Genomic DNA, 22,821 nt, shown 5'->3' with positions numbered 1-22,821 from the left:
TTTTCAAAGTGAACGGACAAGTGTTTTATTTGTTTATTGGATTGTGTTAGGGTGATAATCTCAGCACAGAGGTAAACTCAGACCGTGACACCAACAAATGTAACACAATCTGCAAACCTGTAACGATCCAAAAGGACACTGACCTGGACGATGCGTTCACGGACCAACCATCAACCCTCACCAGTGAGTGATTCAAAGACGCCCTGACTCAGTGGGACGTTTGAGGGACTGCAGAGAAATCTTTGTCACGGTCTGAGTTTACCTCCGTGCTGAGATTATAACCCTAACCTAATCCAATTAACAAATAAAACATGTGTCCGTTCACTTTGAAAACAAAAAATATTTTTTAGCAAAAATTGATTTTTTGGTAATGCGCATGTGCGCGCATACTACCGGAAAATGATTTTTTTTACTAAAAAATATTATTTTTTGTTTTGTTTTATTTGTTAATTGGATTAGGTTAGGGTAATAATCTCAGCACGTGACACCAGTGTCATGGTCTGAGTTCACATCGTACTGAGATTAAATATATGCGCATGCGCACTACTGAAAAATAAAAAATGATTTTTGTTTTCAAAGTGAAGAGACGTGTGTTTTACTTGTTTATTGGACTACGTTAGGGTTATATTCTCAGCACGGAGGTAAACTCAGACCGTGACACCGGCTTAGCCTTATTTATTCTTAACTCAATGTACTTTCACTATTTAATCTTTTTTTTTTTTTAATGAATTAACTACAGTTTCAAAGGTTTTTAACTCTTTAGTTTCATTATATGTTTATTTCTTTACTGAACATACATTAACTGATTAGTTTAGATTTAGATTGAAACACAGGGGTACAAAAGAAAAATGTAATTAAATATAATAAAATCAGGCTGGCAGCTGCTTTCTGCTTCATTTTTGCTGCAATATCTTACATGAACTGCTGGGTGCAATGTCTCCACCATTTATTGTGAAGAACAATTGCGCAACAGAAGAACCAACCTAAAGTCTAAAAAAATTTGGGACCATTTTACTGAAAACATACTGTAAACACCTTAGGTAGAACTAACACCTGACATGAAACTAACTGTAATATGTTAGAATCAAAGAAGCAGAAAACTATTTATTTCTATATATTAAGAATTGTATTTTGTTTAAATTAATTTGGGAAAACTGTAATTAAAACTTTTGAACGCTGGGGGGAGGGGCAATGCCCCCCCTGACCCCTTTGATTTGAACCCCAACACTGAATGATTTCTACTGAACTTTTCAAACGGTTTCTTTATTCTGAACATTTTCAGGTGATTTAAAAGCTTTTAAGTCTGGGTTCAGATTTTATTACAGTTACATATTTAATGAAAGCAACACACACACAAACACACACACACACATGCAGGCATTGTGTGTGTGTGTGTGTGTGCAGCTCTGAATGTGCAGCTCCTCCACGGAACGTCGAGGAGGAGGATGATGATTATGAGGATGATGAAGACGCTCAGGCGTCGGCACCATTCTTGTCGCCGCTCACGTTGTTCTGTGCGTCCTTGGTGGGTGTGTTTGAGTGTGTTTGTGCGTCTCGTCGAGGGGGCATCCTCTCGTTGATCCGGTCCAGTCCTCGAGCTTCCTCGAAGCTCTGGATCCTGAGCGGAGCTTTGACTCCCTCGCCTGCTGAGACAGAACATATTCTTAAATAATCCTCCAAGGAGAACTCACATCCTCGTCATTAACGTGAGAACACCAGAAAGATTTAAAAAAAAACATCTGAAAACATTTAAAATCTGTTAATTATCTAAAATCAATAAATACCTGATCCATTACAGGAAATCATTTGAAAAACTATTTGAAATAATCCCACAAAGCATCACTGTCGGTGCCAGAAGTGAAAGTAACAGATTACAAGTACTCATGTTACTGTAATTGAGCTGCCTTTATGGGAACTTGTACTTTTTTTTTTAAATCAGTTTTTTTACTTGGATTTAAAGGCACATCGTGGACTTTTTGACCTAAAGAGTTGGCCCATATGTGTTATTTTAAATGATTCCTCAGACCAATATACAGCGCTGACAGTACCAATGCTCTGAGCAGGGCTTCCCACTTAAAATACCGACCATGTAAGTTTGGAGAGACGGACCGTCTTTTACCAGGTCATGTGACCTGGAGAACGCATCACTTTACGGCAGTCACGTGACCACAGGCTCGGATATACTCATGGAGCTAAGCTAAGGCTTTTGCTACTATTTTTCCGCGTGTTCAACTACCGGTCATGGCCGTTTAAAACTGCTTCTGAGGAGGCTAAAAAGATGCTGCCGAGACCCTGAGATACACTGAGACAGATACATTTTTTTATTTTTGTTTTAAAATGATCAACAGACCATGTGAAACTACAAAAAATGAAATGACCAAACAACAATCAAATGCGTCACATCATAGCCGACCAATCAGATTAAATGTAATGCACGACACTAAAACAGCACTGAATGGAGGTTATTTTCTCAGTTTTAGAATTAAAGAGAACTTTTTTATTTTGAATTTAATTAATTGGTGTTAGTTTTTTTTTTTTTTTTAAAGAATTGTACATTTTGGCAAACCTTTTATTTTATACAGATGCCTTTGTGGAAAATAAATTAAGTTCCAATTGTGCAAGATTTGGTCTCTTCCTTTTTAAGTTTATACATGAGATGTTTACTGTGTGCAAGAGAACTGTGGTAAGATTTATTACTAAAAACAAACAAGGGGTAAAAGTAACAAGTAACTTTTACTTTAAGTACTATTTTATTTACCTATTTTTTTATTTGCGTTTGAGTATTTTATGTATGACTTACAATTTCAATCAAGTAACAGTACTTCTACTTGAGTAGGATATATATATATATATATATATATATATATGCACACACACACACACACACAAGTACTCTTTACACCTCTGGTCAGTGCTGAGAGACGTTTAAATAAAGTTAGACAAACAAATTCTCACACACAGTTTTCGTACCTCGTGCTTCTTCTGCTTCTACAGTTGCTGTAAAAGGATTTAAACCCAAAAAACAAAAGAGAAAAAAACATTATCATCATAGATATGAACAGAGTGTGTGTGTGTGCGTGTGCGTGCGTGCGTTACCGCTCTCCAACGTTCTTCGTCCTCCTGCTAAAGCTCCCAGAGGAAGAGTTCCTGTTGGAGTCAAACCTTTCAGCTGCAACACACTCTCATTCTCCTCTCTGACACACACACACACACACACACACACACGCACAGTCAGACTCTGAGTGAGTGTGCATAATGTGTGTGTGTTAACAAGCTGACCTGAGAACAGAGAAGACTCGAGCCATCTTCCCGATCGCTCGGATTTTATTCCGGATCACCTCCTTACGCACGGCCGGAGCTCCTTCTGCACACACACACACACACACGCGCAGAGGAACACACAAGTTACACACTTTATGCACAATAAACTATCAACTAAAGTAGTGTGATGTCCTGTTCACCAGTAAAACTGTTCCCACTAAAAGTGTAAAAATGTTCACCAGTACCTTCACCCACGTCGTCTCCTTCAGACATGAGCTCATCGTCGGAGCAGATGTTCAACACGTTCACCAGCATCTCGGTCACTGTGGAGACAGCAACAGCACATCTGATTGGTCACAGCAGGAGCCTAACCCGATCCTCGCTCGCCCTGAACCTCACCTTTCTCTCCAACGAAGGGCAGCGACCACGTGAACACGTCCATAAAGTTTGGCAGCCAGTACGGGTGAGGAGAGCAGTTAAACTGTCGGATGTTCATCACGTTGTTCTCGTACTTTAGTACCGCCGCTGAAACGTCATCACAAAGCATCATCAGCGCGACAGGAAGTGAATGAAGGGATCGGCCCGTTGCCACGGCGTCCGCCTCCCCTTACCCTTATTGTTGTAAACATCCAGATAGTTTGGAGCCGAGAAGATGGTGATGAGAGAGGGAAAGCCTGTGGTTTGACTCTTCCTGTACATCCGATACCTGCACACACACACACACACACACACATAAATGCACACATGGAAGAACATGACATCACCAACCAATCACTGAGCAGCTGGTGTTACAGCTTGACTGGTGATCAGCTTTTTATTGTAAATTAATGTAAACACTGCGTGGCAGCATTAAAGGGTAACTGTGGTGAAAATGTATATAACAAAAATTGTGTTTAATGCATTACCAAACAAAATATGTGCACCTTTTTATATAAAAACACTTTAAAAGGACTTTTAAAAAAGATTTTATACCTTCGATATGACGCACTTTCATTGATTGGCCCAGTCTGTGGCTTTAAATAAATGGTGCATTGTGGGAGATAGAGGCGCAACAGGTCTTTTCACATTGTGGGAAGTGTAGTTTTTCTGTTTCCGTGTGTAACTTCCTCTTGTATGTATGTTAGGAGAGGATTAAATGTCATCTTTCTCACCATCTACCGAATGGACGGAGCTGTTGTTAGCAGCAGAAGCGAGCCATGGCTGAGTAGTTTGGTGTTGGAAGTGCAAAAATATGGCGAGCAACTGTGATGAAAGCTGCGTGAAAGAATATCTGTTCATTATCAAGAAGATATGACAAGGTTAAGGACCTGACGGCGCCCTAATGAACAGGTAACAGGTCATCATTTAGCCACAAGGAAATAAGAGGGAACAATGTGGTGGGGTGTGGTTAGTGCCATGACACACCCATAGTATCCCCTGTGAGCAGAGACATGATGGTGCTCTGAACAAGTATGTTTATAAGCTGCATTGAGACTTTCTGTGAAAAAATTCTGTCAGATTTCAGACGTAACTTTGGCTTGGTGCCCGTTAGCTTAGCCCGTTAGCTCAGCGCACAGATCCCTCTCATAGCAGCTCAGCTTGAAGCCATCCTCACATATCACCGAATGTCATTTTAAGTGTGTATCTTGTATTGATATTATGGAGCCAATGTCTGAATAACTCTGACTTAAGTGTTGTTATTTGGCTCAGAAATGCAAGAATAATGTTTTTGTGGGGTTTTTCTTTGGTTGTTATAGCAACCACTGGCTTTTACACTCCACCATTGTTCTGTAGACCAACGAAACACTGTTGCCTAGCAACAGCTAACAGGAATCAACTGTTATGGAAATAATCAAGCATATACTATGTCTAATGAAATAGAGTCAAACTGGACCAACATATGGTTTGTGGAGTTTAACACAGAGCTCTGCCATGAACATAAACGTACAGATGAATAGGTTTCTCATGGAAAAGAAGAAGTGGCAATCACACAGTAACAGCACAGATTTGTTATAGGAGAAAAAGGAAAGTGGTCCAGGAAGGCTGTTATTGGATAATCACATAACAGAGGGAAGGGAATGAGGTTTTTCCAGCTCAGAACACCTGCAAGAACTTTGTTATGAGACTGTCTGACACTTGTAGAGAAAATCTCCTGTGAGAACAAGACACGTTTGTGAACTTTGAGCTCTGAGCATGCAGGGAAGGAGAAATAAACGTACATAAGCATCTATATCTATAGCGTGGGTTCCCACACAATTTTCACATTGGTTTTTCAAAACCTTTCCAAAATATTTTACCAAATTTCCATGACTTAGTTCTGAACAACTATGATCTATTCCACGAACATTAATCATGTAAAGCACATTGAGTTGCCTTGTGTATGAAATGCACTATAGATATATAGCGTGTCTTTCCAGTGTATTAGTGTAACAGAGGTCTGAATGTGTCACGGTTAATAGCAAAAATGTGGCACTGGGAATTCAAGTTGTGTCCATCACTTATCTCTTTTATAACATCGCACAATGGTGCAATTGCCCTTGACATCCATTTTGCAATATTTTGTAAATAACAACGAATCAGCTATTGAATTTAACATTAAACAACAACTAACTAAGTACTACCATATTTAAAGGTGCAGCCCGTAACTCTTATAAAAGTGACTTTTTGTCACATTTGCTAAAGCTGTCACTATGTAAAGCTTTACAGCTTTACATCAAACTAGTAGTTTGTGTGAAAAAAAAACAGGCTCATTGAGCCCCGCCCCCTGCTGCTCCTACAGCCTTTGGCAGATTGCCAGAATCCACCACAACAGGGCATGTTATATTACTGTGATGTTGCTGTCAGGTTAACGTTAGCTTGTTAGCTCCTCTGAGGGAGGGACTTTGGAAGCAGGACATGAGAGCAGCGGGGAGGGAGGGATCTGAAAGTTACAGACTGCACCTTTAATTATAGAATTATAAGATAACAATTTCAATTAGCAGACACATTTATTGAAAGCGATGTACATGACTGTGGGGCCCCTGTGGATATAATGTGCATATAGTTCTATCATTACATAACAAAAGGGCGTCATATCCATTCCAAAACAGCAGCTCCCCATAGTTTATGCCCCAAGGTATAAAATTATTCTAAAAAGTCCTTTAATTGTGTTTTTTTAAATAAATAAGATGCACATATTTTTTTTTATTTTATATGTGTTTTTGTGTTTGTTTTTATGGACCCCCAGTCTGAACTAAACCTCACTATCTTTATTAGTAATAGATGAAACACATTTTTGTTATATACATTTTCACCACAGGAACACTTTAAGGAGTCACCAGATATAATGACGACCAGTTGAAGTGACTCACCCTGCGTCCTGAGCCTCATGAGCTCGAATCACTGACAGCAGGTTGTTGTTCATCAGGAAGTCACACACTGCCAGGTAGCTACACGCACACACACACACATACAGGTCAGAGGCGGGGTCAAGGGCTGGTCCCGCCCCCCCCCCCCCGCTCATCTCCTGCTCACCTGTAAAAGTAGGAGCAGCCTCTCACGCTGTTGTGAGAAAAATGGTCCTGAGTTTTCTCTGAGCCATAATCCTCACCCGGGTCCGACCACAACAGGTCACACATGGGCCCGAAGGCTGGGGGCTCCTTAAAGCGGTCCAACTGCGCACGCACGCACACACACACACGCACACACAAGTTCAGTGTCAGAAAAGTTATAGCACTACATATGACATTTTATTTCATTTGTATTTTCCGTAAATGGTTGCCGTATCAATATGCCGACATTCTATCCATACGCAGCGCCCCTCATTGGGCAGTTTAGGTCACGTGACTAAGACTCAATCTAAACCTAACCCTAAAAATTGTTGCGATATAGGGTTATAACCTAACCCTAAGACACTACGTACGTGTACTTCGGTAAACGTACCAATAGCACCAGGGGTTGTCCGTACTACAACCGTACAAATAGACACTTTCTATCTTCTAATATTTGGAGATTGACAAAAGTAAACATCAATATGACAGGTTGCCCTTAGGACTCGTCTCAAATACAGCGAAATGTAAATAGCCACACCTGTATCTGTTCTAGTCTGTTAAAAACAAACAATAAATGACTTTATAAAGCCACTTTGTTAAACATCAATGTGTAACAAGTGTGTGTTGTTAGGGACTCCCCCTCTGAAAGTATCTACAATGGTACAGTCCAGCCATGATGTTAACTGGCAGCTGTCTTCATTATAACACAAACATGTGTCTCACCTTGCGGATGTCGTCCAGGCAGGTGATTTCAGGGCTCAACCCCCCGTGAACACACAGAAACTGTTGGTTGAGCAGCGCCGCCAGAGGAAGGCAGTCAAAGGCCTCCATACAGGCCTCATACACACACTCAGAGTACTTGATCTTACCTGCAACACACACACACGCACTCAGAGATGAAGGGCTCCTGTAGCGCTTTCTCTCTCACTCTCACACACACACACACACACAGACTCACACTCCTGCTTGAAGGTGAAATACTCTGTGAGGTGTCGACACTCGTGGTTCCCCCGGAGCAGAAACAACGTGGTTGGATGGTTGATCTTCAGAGCCCAGAGGTACAGGACACACTGTACACACACACACACACACACACTGAGTGAGCTCTCACTGTGCTCTATAAACCGACTGCAAGTAACACCAGACCACAAGACCAAAAATACACAAAAAAGAAACACAATATAAACCTTACAAACTGCAATAAAATCAAAACATACATAAAAAAATGTGTGTGTGTGTGTGTCCATTACTCTGTGTGTGTCCGTTACTGTATGTGTGTGTGTCTGTTACTGTATGTGTGTGTGTCTGTTACTGTATGTGTGTGTGTCTGTTACTGTGTGTGTGTGTCTGTTACTGTGTGTGTGTGTTGACCTCCGCTGAACCAATCAGATCCTGTGTGTGTGCGTGATCTGATCACACACTTAGAGCAGCTGCTGTTATGGTCAGACTGGTCATCATGTTATCCTGTGACTGACTAAGCAGAGCTTCATCTGAACACTGAGTGACAGCATTAAAGAGTCACCAGTTATAATGATGACCAGTTAAAGTGACACACCCACAGAGTGCTGACAGTAACTGCCATTGTTGTCTGTACACCACCCCCAACAACAACTTATTTATGTGAAGCCCCACCCACATAGACAACAAGCTCCGCCCACCTCAATGCTGAAGTATCCTCGGTCGACGTAGTCTCCAAGGAAAAGGTAGCGAGTACTGCCTGGAGCTCCGCCCACTTCAAACAGCTTCATTAGGTCAAAGAACTGCCCGTGCACATCTCCACACACTGTGGACACACACACACACACACACCTTCAGAGGGAGGGCGAGGACACGTGGAGGTGAAGGTTGTGAGTTTGAATCTGTGCTACCTGTGATGGGAGCCTCCACCTCCAGCATGCACTTCTCCTGCCGCAGCACGGCGGCCCCGTCCCTGATGATGCGTAAGGCCGTCTCCTCCTCCAGACGCCCCTCCTTCACCAGGTGAGCCTTCAGCACATCCACGTTAGGACGGCCGTCCACAAACAGCTCAGAGACGGACAGGCGCGGACCAGGGGGGTACGGCACCGCTACAGGGACACACAGAAATACACAATTACACACACAGTAACAGACACTAGGGCCGGGACAACACGTCGACGCAAAATATGCGTGCCGATGCATCAGCTGACCAAAACAAAGATGGCGGCGCAGAAGAATAACTAACGCGAGTGGCTAATCTGAGTTTCAAGTGTAAAAAAACACATTCTACTCACAATCGGGTACACAACATCAACCGGTTCTCACCATGAAGTTGTTCTACACCAGTGGTTCTTAAACTTTAATATAGATCATAATGATGGAATGAATAAGTGATAACACACATTTTTAAAGAATCAGATTTAGAAAATAAGTGAAATAAAACAGTATTTAGTGGCTCAGGAATAGATTTATTTCTATAGTTTTTATCATTTCGTGTCATAGTGTGGGACCAATACTGACCCTTGTATTTTCAGTTCATGTTCTAATCAATCATTTACATCAACATTATTATAATTTTTAATTAAAAATGAACATTATAAAAGCCCATCTTTATTGGTTAATTTTCCAATTTCTCTCTCTTATTTTTGTTGGAAAAGCACTTTCTGTATTAGCATTTGGAATTTTGAGTTAAAGAAAAATGAGATTTTCATGTGAAAATCTCACATTTTTCAGTAAACTAGGCCTGTGTGTTTTCAAATGGTAAATGGACTTGATTTTATATAGCGCTTTATCACCACTGAAACAGTCTCAAAGCGCTTTACATATCAGCTCATTCACCCAATCACTCTCACATTCACACACCAGTGGGACAGGACTGCCATGCAAGGCGCTAGTCGACCACTGGGAGCAACTTAGGGTTCAGTGTCTTGCCCAAGGACACTTCGACACATAGTCAGGTACTGGGATCGAACCCCCAACCTCTCGATCAGAAGACAACCCTCTACCACCTGAGCCACGGTCGCCCACAAATTCTATTGGTTGAGGAAGAACACCATGACAGGCTGCCGACGCCCACTGCCCTTTTATTTTTAATTGAACGCTACCTCTGACTCTGAAGGTATTATTTTGTACTTTTATATTCTTACTTGAACGTTATTTAGGAATTTTGAGTTGAAGAGCAATAAACATACAGTATATTGCAATGTTAAGGAATTTATGTTTTTTTTTTTCATTTTAGATGTAAATCAACATGTATAAATTACCTTTAGTTAATTAATGGGGAGATATTAATCGAATCAAACTGGAAAAATGAATCGTTAGATAAATCATTTAAATAATAATCGTTCATCCCAGCCCCTAACGGACGGACAGACGGACAGACAGACAGACAGACAGACAGACAGACAGACAGACAGACAGACAGACAGACAGACAGACAGACAGACAGACAGACAGACAGACAGACAGACAGACAGACAGACAGACAGACAGACAGACAGACAGACAGACAGACAGACAGACAGACAGACAGACAGACAGACAGACAGACACACAAGGATCAGTGGATCATGGTGCTGACAGATTTAGTGATGGTCAGGATTATCATGGAGTGGATTCAGGGCGTCTCCAACATGTGAGCAAACACATGCACACACGCACACGCAAACACACACCTTTGACCCCTGCTTAGCCCACACCGCTACATGCTAAGCTAACCAAACATATGGACTGGTCTCAGAGGAATGAAAAACATTTACTACCATCTGTAACGCTGTTTCTGGACATTCCCACACAATTAATATTCAATAGTCACACTGTAAATTATTAGTTTGATTGGATTAAGACTTTTTGAGATATGGATGTTTAGTGAGGGGGGGGGGGGGGGGGGGGTACGTGTAGATTTTCATGCATTTTTATTTTTCTTCCATTTTCATCTTCCAATATCTCAGGAACTAGATCACATAGAAAACTGTAATGTGGTATAATAATACAGCTCCACCCACTCTCAGAATATATATAAATATCTGCTATACATTCTATCTGGTGGACATGCCAGCTCGTTTGTCATGGTTTGGGTCTGGAACATGTCAGTAAACAACTTAACATATGTCTCAGCTCTCTGTGATGTGATCAGTTTAGAGCTATGAACATAGACTGTTCACATCACTAATAATTAGTCACAAAAATGCATTTTTTTTTTACTTTTTTCATTGGCCCATAACTACAGAAAAAAATCTGATCTGTGTTTTAATTTACAGTATAAATTAAAAATTACTCTTTCTTGGGATATAAAACAATTTTACTTAATGCGACTTCTTTGTGTTATTTCACCACTTGTAGCTTGGCTCTGTGTCTAATAATCATTTATGTTTATTGGTTTTCAACAGACGCTGCACAGACTGTCCGTCATGTCTGTTCTTTTCTTCAGTTAAATGGCTAGTGTGTGTGTGTGTGTGTGTGTGTGTGTGTGTTCAGATAAACCCTCTCTATAAACGGTGACCTCCCTCTGAGCACACAGACACACCCGAGGGTCACATAACCACGGCCGTCCCAGCAGCAGGTGAGGTCAGGCAGGAGAGGAGATCTTTATTTGAACACATTTCTTCAAAATGGTAAATGGACTTGATTTTATATAGAGCTTTATCACCACTGAAACAGTCTCAAAGCGCTTTACATATCAGCTCATTCACACAATCACTCTCACATTCACACACCAATGGGACAGGACTGCCGTGCAAGGCGCTAGTCGACCACTGGGAGCAACTTAGGGTTCAGTGTCTTGCCCAAGGACACTTCGACACATAGTCAGGTACTGGGATCGAACCCCCAACCTGTCGATCAGAAGACGACCCACTACCACCTGAGCCAGCACAAGTATTTTGAAATGAGTGAGAAATTGATTTTATTCCTGTTCTTCACGCCTCAGAAGACTTTTTTTTTTCATCTAAAACAGAGCAGAGATGTTTTTAAGGAGCTTTATTTTGAAAAACAAAAGTTTCAGAGTCATTTATTTAGCATTAGTTTGGTGTTTATTGAATAAATGAATTCATGTTCACACAGAATGGAGATGAGATTTATTCTGTGACTAACTTTGCAGCTTTACAGTAAGAAGCAGTGGTACGCAGACGTGGAGCAGGTGGAGGAGCAGCAGGATGAACATGTTCAGGGAGGACAGAGGTTGTGGTCCGTCAAAGCCCCCAAGTTTAATGGAACTTTCCATGGCCTATGGCAGGGGTTCTCAACCTTGGGGTTTCGAGACATTGGCAGGGGGTCGCCACATGCCTACAAGAATATTTTCGGAATAATTTGAGCTAATTTATGCTTATTTTTACTCTTTTTCAGCAACTACACCAAACATGACTTTTTCTTACCATATTTTTGCTCTGACCACTTCTCCATCAAATTTTAATGCCTTTTTTGCACATTTTTTCCACTATCAAGACATTTTTGGCACTTTTAAAGCTTTTCCACCAAATGTCACATTGTCATCACTTTTAACCTATTTTCACCATAAATAACACTTATTTTTGCCAATTTAACCACATTCACAATTTATCATGCCCATTATTTGCCAGTTTAAACTAATTGTTCCAATATTGACACTTTGAGCCATTTTTACCACTTTTTCTGTCCGTTTTTGGACACACTAATTTAAAAATTAGGAATATTTTTTGAACAATGTGACATTATTTCTTTACCATTTTTCTGCAACTACACCAAACTAGCCATCATTTAACTTATTTTCATCACTTTTTCTTGCCATATTTGAGTATTTTTTAAATGCATTTAAATGCCTTTTTTCCACTTTAACGTTACATTTCCAGCACTTTTAAACCCTTTCCACCACTTTTCCACCTAATGTCACATGTTGACCTATTATTGTCACTTTTAACCTCTTTTCACCATATTTATTTATGTATAGCTTCTTTTATTGTATTGTTTATTTCACTTTATCTTCATTGCACTATTTTTTGGGTGTCTTTCGGGTTTTTCTGTGTGTTGCCTTCTGTTGGCTCAATAAAAAAGACGACATGCCAGTAAATTTCCCCACAATGGGATGAATAAAGAATCTCTATATATTTATTTATGATTTTTCATGCTCATTAACCACCAGTTTAAACAAATTGTTCCAATATTGACACTTTGAACCCTTTTTACCACTTTTTCTGTCCGTTTTTGCCCACTCTAATTTGCAACTTTTTAGCCAATTTCTGTTTAATTTTTTAAAAAAAATCCATTTCACCACCTTTTCCACCATTTTTGGTCACTTTTAACCCATTTTATTTCTGATTAAAACAAGGATTTACATCTTTAAGATGACTATAATAATACTAAATGTTCCTGGATAATAGTGGATATTATTCAGATAAATAAATAAATGTGGTTATCACAGATTCATAGAACAATGGACCTTAATTTTGCTGACTTTATGGATGGACCCCAAAAATCTCTCCCCTTTATAGATGGTCCTGTCTCCACATGACTGTGTTCAACCACCTTCAGCTACAGTGGGGGTCCCCGCTCTCTGGAACCTTTATTTTGGGGGTCGTGGGCTGAAAAGGTTGAGAACCACTGGACTAATGTTTATCTTTGGTTAAAATCTGTGTTGAACTTTTGATTTAATCCAACAGACGGAGAAAGAAACGCTGGTGAAAGCGTTGGCTCGTTGGTGGAGGTGTAAAGCGCCGCCTGCAGCTCTGAGGCAGCTTTAATGACTCCAGCACAGCTTTGAGCCGCTGAGCTGCTCTAAACTCTCTGAGCCAATCAGACGCTACCCGCGCAGACGCTACGAGAACCTGCAACTGATGCACAGGAAGTCACAGCATCTGAGGTGAGACTAAAACGCTGCGCCTGCTGTCACGTTCGCTCCAGCAGGCAGAAGGAGGCGGAGAAAGAGGAGAGACACTGTGCTTCCTCATCCTGATCCAGGAACACACAGGACGGTTTCCATGGATACGGTTTGTTTCTCAGAGCGTCTCCCTTCCGAGCCCAGCAGATATTGTCAAAAAGATGTTCACTTTTGGAAGAAAGCGTGAACACGTGTACATGTTTTTCTTTTAGTATGCTGAATCCATTTTTAATGGGATCCCGATTCACGCTGATAAACAAATGGTTTCCACTTAATATAAAAAAACAAAACAAGATGGCCGCCCGCCATCCATATTGCCCATTTGGATATGTAGACATAACTTTGGTTCTATTTGACATAGAAGAATGTGAACCAATCCAGAGGTTATGATACAAACACATCATCAGATTATTGCTTATGCATGCACCAGGCTCACATTGGATATGATCTTCCTGAAATACACAGTTGTGGCTGCAAAGAAATCAGAATTTCACCCTTTCCAAAGTTTCCATGTGTGGGGTGTTGTGGTGGCCACCTAAATCTAGCTCTGGGTACAATTTACATTATTTGAAGCTATTTCGTGACAATCCTTGTCCCCAAAAACCTACATTTTTTCAAAAAGATCATGTTTCTACGTCAAACAGAACCGAAGCTATGGTAAGATTGGAATTTGCAATAAGATGGCGGCCATCTTGGATCTTGCTCTAAGCACAATTGACGGTATTTTAAGTTATATTATTGAATTCTTGACCCTAAAACGTATAATTCGCCACTGAAGTCATGCTTCAATTTCATATAGAACCAAAGTTATGACAAAATATCCAAATTGGCAATATGGATGGCGGCCATCTTGGATTTCTTGATTTTAAGTGGGAACCATTGAATTGCCAGCATGGATCCCATTAAAAATGAATTCATGTACAAATGTTCATGCTTTCTTCTAGGAGTTTATCATGTTAGCCTAATATTGCTACATATCTGCTGGGCTATTCCCTGTTTCCATTAAGGTGCTAAATGTGTGTCCTTCAGCGTGTTTTAAAAAAAAAAAAGTCAGTGTGCTGAGAATCAGTTTTTCATGAAGGTTGGAGAACCTCTAATCTCCCCCAGCAGCTGAATCAGTCCAGGCTCCAGAACTCACTCACACGTGCTGTCCCTCAGACACACACAGACTACAGTGGGTCACAGGATGATAATTAAATGTGTGTTGCAGCATTAGCAATACTGATATTATCCAACATATTAATAACTAATGTATCGACTAATTAATAAAATAAGAACATTGATGCACAGGATATAAACTTAAACTCTACATGAACACAAACTTTAATATACAAAATAGGGTTTAAGACATAGATGCAGAACATGAATTATTATTAATTAGTAGGGCTGGGCGATATGGACCAAAACTCATATGATTTTATTTCTCAAAACAGCGATATACAGTATTAATCTCAATATTTTGTAACTCAATAAAGTCTAACCAGAAAGATAATTCTGGGTTAAATTTGCTGATGCAAAATGCCACACAAGCATATTTATTAACAAACAGATGCGTAATAACTTCCACTTAAGTTTTAATTCATATTAAGTTTTACCAGAAAGATTATTCACGGTTAAATTTGCTGATGTCAAATGCTACATTTATTAACATTAATATGTGCCACTTTTGGCTTTTTCTCCTCTAAGGGACAGCACGTGTGAGTGAGTTCTGTAGTGTGACTTGTTTAGGGGAAGGTCTATAAATTATAATATATATATTACGGATGCACCGAAATGAAAATTGTGGCTGAAGCCAAAGCCGAACAAAACAAACGCTTGGTCGAATATCGAATGCAGTTGTTAAGTTGTTCAGTATTTTTTTTAAAATAATGCATAAATAGCCTAGAATACATTTTTAGACATGTTTTTTTCAAAGAAAGTAAATGTTTATTGATTATTATGACATTTTTTAAATATTCCAGGAGCCTTTGCTTTTCAAAAAAGCACAACAAAGTTTTTCGTTTATATTAGGCCTTCAAATAAAACAAAACATGTGCATTAAAGGGGAGGAATGATGAAAAAAAATCACGTTATAATGGTTTTGCTACAGTCATATACGTCATTTAGCCTCATTCAGAGGGACAGAATGTAAAAAGTTTTGTTTCCTCCTCCCTTGTTATTGAGTCAGCTTTAAACGGGACAGTTGGATTTTGTCCACGTTGGCAGGTGACGTCACCTAACACGCCTCCTAGAATGTGAGCTCCTCCCTCTCCAACTATCTAACAGTTAAAACAAACACTGCTGTTTAATATGGAATATATATTGTACTTTATTACCATATATGTAAATACAAACTGCACTACTTTTTCTGCTGCCGATCGTGTCGTTAGTCACTGCTTGGAGCCACGGACCCATTGTTTACACACATCAGCTGTTAGCACTCCGTGCTAATGCTACACCACTCTATGCAGTGAGACCCGGTGTAGTGTAAGGAGGAAACAATGAGGATGTTTACAGATTCGTAGCTCACAGCGCTAACAATGGACTCGGTTGTGGAAATGGACGGTTTCCAACTTTTACGCGGTGACGGACGACGGAGAGCGACAAGCGGAAAGGAGGAGCTGCTGCTCTGGTTCTGCAGCAGCGCGCACACACTTTTCCAACTCAAAATCACTGCACGTTGTTTGATTGCGACACACGCTACTATTCGGCCTTGTTTTTAACTCACCAAAGGCCGAATGCGGCTTTTTTGCAATATTTGGCTGAATATATTCGGTTACCGAATATTTGGTGCACCCCTAATATATATATAGATATAGGTGCTATTGTAATTTTCTATGTCGCCAAAATAAAAATAAAAACTTGATATATCTTGAATCTCGATATATTGCCCAGCTCTACTTCTACTGCACTCCTGCCGCAGGTGTGAAAATATTAAGATTTTTAAACGCAAACTGAAAACCTGTTTGATTAGTTTGGCTTTTTTTGTAGGGCTTTATTAAATACATTTTTATGCTTATAATTTTATGTTTTCAGTTACTTGGAATGTTAAATCATTTATTATTGTTGTTTTTCACTCTTATCGTTTTTACGCAAATTTTAATGTTTTTAATTTTGATTTTATTTTCTGATTTTTTTTAAAAAATCTCTGACTCTTTTCTTATTTTAAATATTTTACTTCCGTGTGCATTGTCATTCACTGTGTGTGTGTGTGCGTGTGTGTGTGTGTGTGTGTGTGTGTGACCCAGACCTGACTGCACATGTTCTCCTGTGTTCAAAGATCAGGGCGGTTCCTTTCTGTGGAGTTTGCATGTTCTCTCTATCCATAAAGCATGTGTATTTCCTTTTGTGGGGTGGTTTTGTGGAATGATCTTGACGAAACGATTGTGTGAATATAATGCAGTTGTTTTTTTTTTGTTTTTTAAATGTACAAAAGACATGTTTTAAAAGTAGGGAATGTAAATCTTACAGATGTTGATGGCACCTGTGCATTTAGTTTGTTTTTGTTCTTTTTTCTCTCTCAATAACTCGATTGGAGAATTTATTAGTATCGTCATTTTGGTTTATTTCATTGGATTTTGCAGTTGTTAATGGTGAAGAATGGAGGGAGGACTCAACAAGCCTAGGCTTCTTCCTATCATTGTTGAACGTGTATTATATTGAAATGGACATTTTGTTTTTATTTTATAGAGATTTCTGTTGACATTTGTTTATTAGCTTTAGTTTTCATCTTTTATTTTTTTTTATCGTTCGAAATAAAATGAAATAAACGAATGCTCGTGCACAGATTTCCTCCCACATTCCATGAACGTTAGTGTTGGGTAATAAACAGGAACCATTGGAAAAGACTGTAAAGAGCGAGTGGGCGTGGCCATCTGTGATGGACTGGGCGCCCAGTGGAGCCTGAAGAAGAAGCGACTGGTTTAAGCAGGAAAAGCAGTGAAAAACCACCACAAGCACTCACCACTTCACATTCCTGACAACAGACACTGGTGTTAGAGTCAGTCAGTGATGATGAGTGACAGACGGTCACAGACACAGACAGAGGTGCTCCTTTAACCGCCAATCTAACTCTCACAGGCGGAGACATAGTGTGATTAACGCAGGGTCAGGGTGTGTCGGTGGGTGTCCGTACCTTTGATGGGTCGGTCCACGGTGGACATCTTGGTCGGCTCTCCGGCCGACATGCTGCTCCTCAGCCCGGGAGGAAGCGTCTGATTCCGGGTTAGCTGAGCGGGCTAGCCGCGTTAGCCTGGAGAAAGAGCGGCCTGAGCTCCGGAGCCAGGCCGGCCCGGAGCCTCCGCAGCCGGGAGAGGGACGGAGGGTGAGCCGCTGCTCCTCCGGGATCCAGGCTTCTCTCTGAGCGAGGAGAGCTGCGCTTTACAGCCGAGCTGCGGACACCGAGAGGCGGGCAGAGGAGCGGACACAGGCCGAAGAGAAGCCCATATTAAAGAGCTCTAATACAGGCAGTGGGTATCACAGGCTCACAGCCCCGGAGGATCCTCTTATTCCGGTCCGATGAGCATCTACTACCGATCCGATCTGAGTGGTCCGATGTCTCGCTCAGAGCAGGTCGGATTACAATAATCCGCAGTAGCGGATTTCCTACTCCAAGGCTCAGAGCAAAGCACTCTGGGTAATGTAGTGAGAGGAGCGAGGTTCGTCCCCTGCAGGTCATCTATAGTTACTGCAGCTCCTTTACACATACTTGTATCCAACATTGGGGTCGTGACCCGACGTGGGGTCGTCTGAAATATCTAGTAATAATAAAATACATTACTGATTAAAAATTATTTATTTTTTTAAATTGTATTGTATTTGTTTTTGTTTCACTAAAAAAAAACACAATATCACAAAAATAAACATACAGTGCATGAATGCTGAAATTAAAACATCACACACAATCTCAAACAACCGCATTCCATACTTTCACTTTCTCTCATATAAACTGAGTTTAAATATAATGGAGTATAAAAAATATCACTTTGTGCACTAATCCTTACTACTCTGTATTTGTAAAACAGTATAAACATGATTTTTTAAAAAAAACTCATTTTAGAGCAACAAAAAAAAGTCGATGTGATGTAAAAATAGGGTCACAACCCAAAAAGAGTTTGTGAACCACTGATTTAACAAGATTTGGTGTTTTAAAATTCATTTTGGTTGAATTTGTTCAGTTTGTGATGAAGGTAAAGATTAAAGACATTAAAGAAAATATTGTAAAAAGAAAGTTGGTTTTTAATCTTTAGTTTATGAAGTTTACAGCTTCTCTCGTCCCCTTTTTCGGCATGTACAAAAAAAAAAAAAAAAAAGAATAACAAAACTTCTGTGAATGCAGCCATGTCGGAAATAAACTGAATAAATAGTAAACTTTTCAGGAATTATTTATATTTCTATTTAATGTCAAAGGTTCCCATGGTGTGACATTCAGTTTGGTGTCTCCTACTTGTTTGGGAGGATTGAACAATGACTCAGCTTTGTTCAGAGGCTGATCTTAAAGTCAAACTGGAGTTTGTTCAGGATAAATTCCCATTTTACCCAGTTAAAAACCAGTTTCAGGCTTTTATTGATTTAATTCAAATCCATGTTCTATATAAAGCAAACACAGCACAATGAAAACAGGAGCAGCAGGATGAGGACGCTCCATCAGAGCATCAAACTGGTTCTACTGGGGACAGGAGGACAACAATGGCTCTGGAAGATCTACTGAAGCTAATCATTCAGAGCTAACGATGCTAACGAGACAGAAAAACACTACAAACTATTAGAAATGTGTAAACAATCACCATTTTAATCAACAACAGAAAATACATTTGTTACAAAACACATTTGATAGAAAAGACTCACCTCACTTCCTGTTACAGGACAACGTTTAAAGACTTAGAATTAGAGACACATTCACAGTCATTGACAGGTCAGTTACAACATCTGTGTGTGTGTGTGTGTGTGTGTGTGTGTGTGTGTGTGTGTGTGTGTGTGTGTGTGTCAGCTGCAGGCCGCTGCGTGAGCGTCCATCAGGACAAAGAAGGCCATAGAGAACGAAGGAAGCTGCAGCTGAGACGCAGGAAGTAGACGTCCTCTCACGTCAGGAAGTGTTTCATCATTTATCATCTTCATCACGACAGAGTTCATCATCACAGACCTACACACACATTACACACACAACATTACACACAACTGATACACACACAAGAGAGTTCATCATCACAGACCTACAAACATTACACACACCATACACAACTACACACACACACACACACAAAATTACACACACAAAACCATTAAACACAAGTGAGCGAGTTCATCCTCCCAGACACACACACACACACACACACACACACACACACAACTTACATTATTTCCATTTTCTTTATTATCCAAGAACAATGTTTTATTCTCTGCTACATCTGTCTAACTAAAGCTCACGTTGTGGTGAGTTTTATTTTTATTTTTCATCCACTTTTAATTTTTTTTAGTGGCGTATCTTATGTTGAAAGCATGTTTCACCTTGACGCTGCTAATGAAGTTGTATACAGTGGATTTACATTTAATACTGTGTACTTCCTGTGCCTACTTCCCATGTATACTTTCCGTGTGTACTTCCTGTGCCTACTTCCCACGTGTACTTCTTGTGCATACTTCCTGTGTTTACTTTCTGTGCCTAATTCCAGTGCGTACTTCCGGTGTTTACTTTCTGTGTTGTGCGTACTTCCTGTGTGTAGTTCCTGTGCGTACTTCCGGTATGTACTTCCTGTGTGTACTTCCCATGCATACATCTTGTCTTTACTTCCTGTGCCTACTTCCCACGTGTACTTCTTGTGCATACTTCCTGTGTTTACTTTCTGTGCCTAATTCCAGTGCGTACTTCCGGTGTTTACTTTCTGTGTTGTGCATACTTCCTGTGTGTAGTTCCTGTGCGTACTTCCGGTATGTACTTCCTGTGTGTACTTCCCATGCATACATCTTGTCTTTACTTTCTGTGCCTATTCCCAGTGCGTACTTCCTGTGTGTAGTTCCTGTGCGTACTTCCCGTGTATACTTCCTGTGCTTACTTTCTGTATTGCGCGTACTTCCTGTGTTCACTTTCTGTGTTGTGCATACTTCCTGTGCCTACTTCCCATGAGTACTTCCTGTATTTATTTTCTGTCTTGTGCATACTTCCTGTGTGTACATCCTGTGCGTACTTCCCGTGTGTACTTTACGTGTGTACTTCCTCTGTGTACTTCCTGTGTGTACTTCCTGTGTGTACTTCCTGAGTGTACTTCCTGAGTGTACTTCCTGAGTGTACTTCCTGTGTGTACTTCCTGAGTGTACTTCCTGTGCATACTTCCGGTGCGTACTTCCTGTGCGTACTTTACGTGTGTACTTCCTCTGTGTACTTCCTGTGTGTACTTCCTGTGTGTACTTCCTGTGTGTACTTCCTGTGTGTACTTCCTGTGTGTACTTCCTGTGTGTACTTCCTGTGTGTACTTCCTGTGTGTACCTGGTCAGCAGTGACTGATTCTCCGACTGAAGAACAAACGCTTCAACTGAGCCGTGGGCGAGCGACGAAGGGAGAGAGAGAGACACAGGCTTCCTGCTCAGATTCATCGACATCAGAGTGAGCGCCCCACGGACGTACCTGCACACACACAATAAAATATACACATACACAATAAAATACACACACACACAAAGAGGGTGTAAGCGTTGTGTTTGTATTGTTGTGTAGTTGTGTACCTCCTGTGGGCACAGTGTAGATACACTCGGACTCGTCTGTTTGACCCAAAGTCAGAGGAAAGCTCAACACGCAGAACTTCAGACCCGACCAATCGCTTGTAGAGAAGAGAGAGCCAGTAATCCTGCACACGCACACTTGTTATTGTCAGGGTCAACTGCATTTTTCAATTACATCTTCAATTATCCATGTTCAATTACAACTTAATTATGATTACTGGTATTTTTCCCAGTTACAACTAAAATTATAATTGAATTTGATTACAATTCAAATGTGTGTGTGTGTGTGTGTATGTGTGTGTGTATGTGTATGTGTATGTGTGCGCGTGCTATTGTGCGTCTCACAGGCAGTGGGTCCAGGTTGTCGTCCACCATGTGATAACTCCCTGAGCCAATCAGAACCTGCCTCATTACCACGCCGAGGCCCAGCGTAGCTGCCACGCCCAGTTTGTCCATCCACCTAACGTGCACACGCCAGGAGAGCGCACGAGAGAAAGCATGACACACGGCAGTCAACAGCCTGAGCTCTGATTGGACAACAGACTCTGAGGTCACATGCTTTCTGGACACGCCCACTGCTCCGCCTACATCATGGGTCACTAGTTAAAGTTAGTCATGAGACCACAGGGTGGGTAGTTAATTTAATCCACGCACACGCGCACGCGCACACGCACACACACGCACACACAAACTGACCCACTGAGCAGAGGCTAGACACAACAAATACATAAAGACACACAAAAAGAAACAAAGATACACAACAAAGATACTCAAAAACACATAAAGATACACACAAATACCCAAAATACATAAAGATATACAACAAATACACAAAGATACACAACAAACAAACAACAAATACACACGGATATACAACAAATACACGCAAAATACATGATACACACAAATACACAAAGCCTCACATAAATCCTGCGGCGAACGTGTCAGACAGTCCTGGAGCTCCGCCTCCAAACGCTGAGCTCGTCTCTCCGAGCCAAACAGGCTTTAGAGGACACACTGACCACACCCTCTGTAACACACACAGTAACACACACTCTGTAACACACACAGTAACACACACTCTGTAACATACATAGTAACACACACACCCTCTGTAACACACACGGTAACACACACTCTGTAACATACATAGTAACACACACACCCTCTGTAACACACACGGTAACACACACTCTGTAACATACATAGTAACACACACACCCTCTGTAACACACACAGTAACACACACTCTGTAACATACATAGTAACACACACACCCTCTGTAACATACATAGTAACACACACACCCTCTGTAACACACACAGTAACACACACTCTGTAACATACATAGTAACACACACACCCTCTGTAACACACACAGTAACACACACTCTGTAACACACACAGTAACACACACTCTGTAAACACACACAGTAACACACACTCTGTAACATACATAGTAACACACACACCCTCTGTAACACCCTCTCTAACACACACTCTGTAACATACATAGTTACACACACGGTAACACACTGTAACACATAC

At 40.7% G+C, this 22,821-nt stretch overlaps 2 protein-coding genes across 3 annotated transcripts in view; both read right to left on the bottom strand.

Moving 5' to 3' along the window:
• Positions 1-1,247: 1,247 nt before the first annotated feature.
• ppp3ccb (protein phosphatase 3, catalytic subunit, gamma isozyme, b) lies at positions 1,248-18,195 on the bottom strand. Its single transcript, XM_028463581.1, has 14 exons — positions 17,693-18,195; positions 8,639-8,836; positions 8,429-8,553; positions 7,729-7,840; positions 7,494-7,639; positions 6,754-6,893; positions 6,591-6,668; positions 3,873-3,967; positions 3,661-3,786; positions 3,507-3,584; positions 3,280-3,364; positions 3,097-3,194; positions 2,971-2,997; positions 1,248-1,643 (listed from the first exon to the last, which is right to left on the bottom strand). Exons 1-14 carry the CDS (start codon positions 17,742-17,744, stop codon positions 1,474-1,476), a joined length of 1,530 nt encoding a protein of 509 aa, XP_028319382.1. The 5' UTR covers positions 17,745-18,195; the 3' UTR covers positions 1,248-1,473.
• A 1,124-nt stretch (positions 18,196-19,319) lies between these two features.
• hpse (heparanase) overlaps positions 19,320-22,821 on the bottom strand; it is a 10,995-nt gene continuing 7,493 nt past the window's right edge. For both annotated transcript variants that reach the window (XM_028463579.1, XM_028463580.1), the window contains exons 8-12: positions 22,197-22,303; positions 21,619-21,733; positions 21,277-21,398; positions 21,041-21,178; positions 19,320-19,699 (exon numbers count right to left, since the gene is read on the bottom strand). In XM_028463579.1, the coding sequence (XP_028319380.1) occupies positions 19,543-19,699; positions 21,041-21,178; positions 21,277-21,398; positions 21,619-21,733; positions 22,197-22,303 (639 nt within the window). In that variant the 3' untranslated portion in view covers positions 19,320-19,542. The remainder of the gene's footprint in view (positions 19,700-21,040; positions 21,179-21,276; positions 21,399-21,618; positions 21,734-22,196; positions 22,304-22,821) is intronic.

The sequence above is a fragment of the Gouania willdenowi genome, chromosome 12 (assembly GCF_900634775.1).
Source record: "Gouania willdenowi chromosome 12, fGouWil2.1, whole genome shotgun sequence".
Lineage (NCBI taxonomy): Eukaryota > Metazoa > Chordata > Actinopteri > Blenniiformes > Gobiesocidae > Gouania > Gouania willdenowi.
This window is presented reverse-complemented; position numbering and strand designations above follow the sequence as displayed.

Excerpts from the sequence above, each read along its gene's own strand:
- ppp3ccb (XM_028463581.1), bottom strand. The coding sequence starts at position 17,744 with ATGTCGGCCGGAGAGCCGACCAAGATGTCCACCGTGGACCGACCCATC. Across the intron at positions 7,841-8,428 it reads GAGGATACTTCAGCATTGAG|TGTGTCCTGTACCTCTGGGC; the intron begins GTGGGCGGAGCT and ends GTGTGTGTACAG. Across the intron at positions 7,640-7,728 it reads TTTCACCTTCAAGCAGGAGT|GTAAGATCAAGTACTCTGAG; the intron begins GTGAGTCTGTGT and ends TGTGTGTTGCAG.